This window comes from Arachis duranensis, chromosome 3 (assembly GCF_000817695.3).
Source record: "Arachis duranensis cultivar V14167 chromosome 3, aradu.V14167.gnm2.J7QH, whole genome shotgun sequence".
NCBI lineage: Eukaryota > Viridiplantae > Streptophyta > Magnoliopsida > Fabales > Fabaceae > Arachis > Arachis duranensis.
The window spans coordinates 106,697,942-106,704,950 of NC_029774.3; the positions used below are offsets into that span (position 1 = coordinate 106,697,942).

Consider the following 7,009-nt stretch of genomic DNA (forward strand, 5'->3'; position numbering starts at 1 on the left):
ACACGGATGGATCTGTATTCAACTCCGAGTCGGCGGGCTTGGTGGTATTATCCAAGATCTTTCCACGGGAGATTTATTGTGGCGTATAACACAAATTTGGGGAACTGATCCATCACCTTAGCAGAACTCTTGACTATTTTTCTTGGTCTTGGTTATTGCGTCTAAGCGGGACTTTATCAAGATTATAGGGCGACTTTAAGTTTGTGCTACGATGAGTTGCATGTGTCTCATGTTGCTTCCACTCTGTTACTAGCCATCCCTAGTCTGCTTGCTAAGGAGTGGAGTGTGTCGATGAATCATGTTTATATGGAAGGAAACGGCTATGCTCATGGTCTTGCTAAGCTTGGGCACTCCAGGATGCTTTTCTAGTTATGTTTGAGTCTCTGCTTAGTGCTATTTCTGTTCACTCTGACGCTGATTTCAGGACTATTTCTGTGCAATTCTTTTCTTTGGACACAAGCTCCCTTGAGTATTAGAAAAAAATTGTATATATATTTACTTCCTTAAATCATAATTCAGTATTCCCACCCCAATCTTCTTATTGCTTACTTGATAATTAACGACTACGTTACTTATACACTAAAATTAACTACTAAAATCATTTAATAGTATAAAATATATATTAGAATATAAATATACATTAAAAATAAATTAAATCACATATTTATACACAAATATATTAATAGACGAATTTAGTGGCTAATTTTGGTATACGAATAATATTTTTGGATAGTTAATAACAAAGTGCCACAAAGAAGAAGGTGGAACAAATTATATAAGCTTTTGTCTGATACAAATTATACTAAGTAAGCAAATGGAAGGGGGGAAGCTAATTAGAGAAAGAGAAAATAAGGGTACAAGCACTGCGGACTTCACTCTCGCCAATTCTCACAAAGAGACCAAGTAATCATGTAACTCATGAATTAACAAAATTTGCCATTAACCATGCTAGCTTTATTTGACTTGAAGAGTGTCCGAAAATCATACAAAACTTCGTAACCAATAATTGTAATCAGCTTAATTTAAATTAATGCAACTTTTTTTACCTGCAAAAGAAATTAAGCAAATGGAAGCGGCACACAGTACTTTACTCTGGTTTCAGCTCTGTTGCAGAATTATTTATTTTTGGGGAAAGAGCAAAGAAGAGGCGTGAGGCCCAGTCTACTAGTGGAGGATAAAGCAGCTTGAAAGGAAACAAAACCTTGACCCAAGATGGCTCTGTCAAGTACATATCTCCCCTGCATGCGCTTTTCACTATGCTTTCTGCTAATTCAGATGCTGATAACATTGGAATTATGTCCATTATACGCTCCTATATTAATTGCAAAAATATCACAGTTAACTACCAATTCATTATTGTGAACTAAATGCCCCTGTTGAGAATTCAATTCAATTCAATTTCACCACCAACCTCTTTTATTAGAGTTACTCCCAGATCCGTTTTGACCACACCTGGTGTGACTATTGTTATGCCAATAGCACAACCAAGTTCCATCCTCAGAGTCTCAAAGTAGTTTATAATCGCTGCCTTGCTTGCCTGCTTAGTAGCAATCAATAATTACACTTTCCATTATTAACACTAAAATCATAATCATATTTCATAATATATATTGCATTGGTTAATGGAAGGTTACACTATAGATACTGAATCTTGGGAGAGGGAACCATCCAAGAGCCGATGCAATCACAACGATCCTGCCTCTGCTTGTTTTCAGATGTGGGATTGCACATAAAGTGCCATAAACTGATCCCCAGAAATTTACGTCCTATGCGAAATGTGAATTCACATTACTAATTTGATGTCTAACCATATAAATAGAATAGAATAGATAGAATTTCATGAATGGCCTTAATTACCATAATTGAAGTAAATTCAGAAGCATTACTCCAATCTTTGAATCCCGAAGGCTTGCCGATTCCAGCATTATTCACCAAACAATCCACTGCGGACAACATACACAAATTGATACAATTCTATCGCGAGAGAGTGGAGCAAACCTCGCCAATCCCTGAGGCTGCCCCGGTGATTAGTACAACCTTGTTTTCCAATTTTTCATCGGTTTGAAACAAATTCCTTACATAAATAAAAACCTTGAAGATAAGGAAAGGTATCATGAACGAGGATAGAAGCACCAATGATAGTGGGGGCAATGCAATGTTCAGTAGCTTCTGAATTGCAGCCATGATTGTTTTGATTAAATATACCGAAGAAATCAAGCAGAGCTTATACTTATACTATCAGTGTATAGTGGAGTAGTGGTAGTTCAATCTGCTACTAGATTTTATATTCTCAATCTACTTCATCGTTTTTTCCTCAAACTTTTTTTATTAAGCAACTCATATCGAAAAATCTCAGAAAACAAAAATGTTTAGTCAAAATTTGTCAAAATTTATTATTTTTTATTTTATTTAATATACTTTGCAATAGATAAATATTAAATAAAATAAATTTAAACTATCTAAACTAATTTTTTTGTTTCTCTAATATGATCAATTAGATATTAATCTGATATATTTTTACCATAATGTAAGGTAAAAACTCAGGTGAAGTCGACTTAACGTAAAGTTAATATCTGAGAGTCATTAGATGAAAATTTAGTCAAATCAGTCAAACCATTTAACGGTTCTCAGATATCAACTTCACGTGAAGTCGACTGTACCTGAGTTTCCACCTTAATGTAATTAGATTCTTATAACTATTTTAGTACATACAATTAATTTTAAAAATTAATTTAAAACTTACGTCATGTTTAGGATATTTATTAAGATGATAAAGGAAAGCAAATGCATATATAAACAAGAATTTAGTTAATTTGTTGTTATTGACATATTTTAAGAATACAATAATAAAATTTTTTTAACGATAAAGTATTAAATTAGTAAAGTATTAAATTAATTTTTTATTTTTTAGTTTAATTTTGTTTTAGTCTCTAAGATTTAAAGTGTCTTATTTGAATCCAAAAAAGTTTTATTTAGCTTTAATGTAATCCTATCGTGAAGTCAATGTTAAATAATTAACGTCATTATACCACCAAATCTTAATGTCCTTTCATGAAAAAGAGGTACAAACTCGAGAGGCACATGAACAGCAGCAGATACATCACCGCGAGCCACTAACCTTGGTTCAAGAACACAGAGAACATAGTCGAGAACTCGCTTTCTAAAGAAAAGTTATTGGTAGTGACGATGACAAAAAAAACTAATTATAAAAAAAAGTGAAGCAGTCAAAAACAAATAATTTTGATACGATCTAATCTTCACATGTCTTTTAAATCTCTACCTATTTGATAGTTGATCATTTTTATTAACTTTAAAATTTTACTTATTATATATTTAATTTGTTACAAATTTGTTCGTATTCATAAATTACAATTATTTCATATGTATTTTGTGAGTTAAATGATATATGATTATTTATTTTACCAACCTAAAGTAGTTTTTATTTTTTTTGTAAATAAAATCTTAAAATTCTATCTTTTAAAACTAATTTACATTGCATTAATTTTTTTTATAATTTGTACCATCTTAAATAAAATATCTAAATAAAATATAAAATGTTGTTTAGACTAAAAAATACATTAAAAAATATGTCTGTTAAAATCTGTTTCATTGATTTTTTTAAATAAATTAGATGCTATTATCATGCATTAATATGCTCTACTTAACTATCCTAAATTTAGATCTAATGTATATAATCTTTGTCATTTAGATATATTCTTGTACATAAGTTAAATATAATTTTAATGTTGTTACTTACACACAAAATTTTAATACTAAATATTCTTAAAACCTGTAATTATAAATTATATTATTTTTTAATATTTAAACCATAAAAATAATATATATTTTTTAAATATATCATTTTATTATCACAAACAAATTTAAAAGATAATACAAAAATATATAAATTATATCCTATTAATAAGTTACGCTTTGATGTGATTTTAACTAATATTATTTAAAAGTATTTATGTTTTCAATGTCCTATAAAAAATATTCCAACACAAATATATGATGATAATTTTTTTAATCATAATTGATTTTATAAAATCACATTTATACCAACATGTGTCATCTATCTTAAAGTACTTTAATTTTATATATAAGCTGTTGCATAAGGTATTGACCTCTCTACAACGTAATTAGAGAATGAAATATTAAATAAATATAAATACTAATTTGGATGAAAATAATTATTTTCGAAAAATTAATTTTCTATTCAATTTGTGCTTAAAAGTTGAAATAAAAAATATCTTCTCAAAAAATAAAACTACTATTATAAAATTATTTTCTTTGACAATTTGCACAATATGATACAATTCTACAAATTTACACATATTTTTTAAAGATAAAAAACTCTTTAATTAAATAAAATTAATAGAGTTGTCATTTACACAAAATATTTACTGGTGTATTTTTGCTAGCATCAAACAAATTTATTATTTTGATTAGTTATCTTTATCTAAGACCAAATAATTATAGTTTAAATCGTTATGTATTCAGTAAATCAGATGAGAAGTAGATTATAAAAGATAATAATAAATAACAATTAAAAGCAAGAGACAAATACAAATACTCTTATTTAAAGACACGATTTTCTACTACATATCTTAACATAAATATATACTTTTAAATTATTTTCATGCTTTTTTTTATAAATTCAACTTACCAAAATTAAAAGACAATTAATAAGATCAGTTCCACAAAATACATTTAACGATAAATTAATACAAAAAAATAATATAAATGTTTTAAAATTTTTATTTTACTTTTATTTTTTTAGATGCCATTCGTCATATAGTTAAATTGAACACTTCATTTAACACTTGTCAAATATTTAGTTATAGCACTTGTCAATTAATCAATCTACTACTATTTTTCTATTATATATTAAAATAGATGTTTGTTGAGGTTGGTTGTGCTTGTTAGTAAGATAGTAATAGTTTATTATTTGACAAATGTTCAACACATATAGTTGACAAGTATTTTATCTAAACGATTGATAAGTATCATACTGATTCAAAATTTAAACATAAAATAAAATAATAATAGATATAGACAAAAAGTAAGTAGTAAGAGTTTGTTTAAAAAGTATTTGAGTGTGAAAAGAGAATTTTATTTTTTAAAAATTATTTTTATTTAAAATTTAATTTTATAGTTTAGAATGACCTTAATATACTAATAGAGTAAAATTCAATTATTTGATATGGAATAATTCTTACATAAATTAAATTTTCTTCTTTTATAATTTTGTTCTTAACAAAATTATTTTATTAAACGAACATTTATTTATTTAAATAAAAATATCTTTTTATATTTGATATGTTAAATTAAATTTGTGCAAAAATTGATTTCATAATCAAATTTTTGTAAATGAAAACAAAGTGAGAACTATAATTCTCAAAAGAGTTTAAATCATTCATTTTTACTTGTTCCAAAATAAGGAAAAGAATTTTATTTTAAGTGAATTCTAATTCATCTGTTTTTAAACAAGTCTTAAATTGGATAAACAACTTTCTCGCACAACTCTCACTTGCAAAAGCATTTAGAAATAAATCTTAAATACGATTCAGTTGCATGTTGGGCGCGTTTTTTTCTTTTTAGGATTAGGATTTGAACTTGCATTGAAACTAGAACAAAAGTGAGAGTGTTGAAACAGGAGAAAAATAGGAGGACAAGATCTGAGAGAAGATGAGGCAAACAAGAAGAAGCGAGTTTCGGGAACAGAGGCAAACAGAACTTTCACAGTGAAAAAGAAGCTCTTATGCCAATGTCAAATATGGTTATTGCAGTATCTGTTTATTTTATTGTTGTTCAGTCATCGTTCTCTTTTCACTATATTCTTCTTATTTAGAAGACTCAACAAATTTGGATATAACTATTTAGAATTTTTTCTGACCATTATCGATTTCAGAGGCACTAAATCTTATTGTTGTTGTATATTTTGTTAATTAAAAAAATACTTTTACCAAATTCTTGTGTTAATTTCAAAAACTTTTACATAAATTTATTAAGATTAAAAAGAAAAAACCAACATTTTTAAACTTAATTACAAAAATATTTATTCTCCTAATATTTTTCATAATTTTTTGGTTAAATTTAATTTTAAAAAATAAATTTTGCAAATTCAATCATCTCATCATGTTTATATAATAACTAGGAAAAAATATATTTTCATCTTTTATAAAACGTTTAAATGATATTTTCGTTATTTTATTTATGAAGTATACACTTTTTTTTAACAAGATTATAATAATATATATTTCAATTTATTTGACCAAAATACTTTATTAATGTTTTGAGAATTATTTGAAATTAGGTTATTTTTGAACTTGAACATGAGGTCCAGAGTTTTTTTGAGACAGTGTCCGATTTTTTTTTTTATATCCAGGTGTTGCTATCCGAATTTCTTGTGAGAAGGTTAGGGTAGTACCTGTAAGGGACTCCGATACTTAAGTTAGCACGTGTTTAAGCAGGTTTTTAGTAAATTGGATTCTGAATATACCTAATGATATCAATGTATTTATAATAAAATAGACAACCACCTTTTAGAGTAGTTTCACCTTTGAGGGTAGATAACCATTTTTTTCTCTTAAAGAAGTTGTTGAGATCCCTCTTCTAAATAATTAGAAGGTATCTTAGAAGTTAGTTACTTATTTGAAAAAGTAGGACCAGACTCTGATCGCGGTATCCGAGTTCAGGTATGGGTGGATTGAATTGGATCTTTTAATTGATATTTATTCATTTTGAGTCTGATTAAAAATTTTGGAACAATGTATGAACAATTAATACTCATTATAATTATATATAAATTAATGAATATTTTTTAATTGATTTAATTAATAACAATATATATTTTATATTTATTAAATAATAATTTATTTTAAATATTTTTTATTAATCATGAAATATAAAAAAATTAAATTAAATAATTTTAAAAAATTAAAATATTTTATATTATGTGATAAATATTAAAAATAAATAAAATTTATTACAATTATAAATATAT

At 26.4% G+C, this 7,009-nt stretch overlaps 1 protein-coding gene across 1 annotated transcript; it reads right to left on the minus strand.

Annotated features, from left to right (window-relative positions):
• Nucleotides 1-696: 696 nt before the first annotated feature.
• Nucleotides 697-2,283, minus strand: LOC107480006 (11-beta-hydroxysteroid dehydrogenase A). The gene is made up of 5 exons (XM_052258398.1): nucleotides 1,982-2,283; nucleotides 1,858-1,948; nucleotides 1,635-1,766; nucleotides 1,412-1,537; nucleotides 697-1,312 (listed from the first exon to the last, which is right to left on the minus strand). Exons 1-5 carry the CDS (start codon nucleotides 2,182-2,184, stop codon nucleotides 1,088-1,090), a joined length of 777 nt encoding a protein of 258 aa, XP_052114358.1. The 5' UTR covers nucleotides 2,185-2,283; the 3' UTR covers nucleotides 697-1,087.
• Between the last annotated feature and the right edge of the window lie 4,726 nt (nucleotides 2,284-7,009).

What these genes read in the sequence shown, in the direction of transcription:
- LOC107480006 (XM_052258398.1), bottom strand. Translation starts at nt 2,184, where the DNA reads ATGGCTGCAATTCAGAAGCTACTGAACATTGCATTGCCCCCACTATCA. An exon ending in GAGGTTTGCTCCACTCTCTC is followed by an intron (nt 1,949 to 1,981) that starts GCGATAGAATTG and finishes GTGTATGTTGTC; the next exon opens with CGCAGTGGATTGTTTGGTGA. An exon ending in CTGAATTTACTTCAATTATG is followed by an intron (nt 1,767 to 1,857) that starts GTAATTAAGGCC and finishes CATTTCGCATAG; the next exon opens with GACGTAAATTTCTGGGGATC.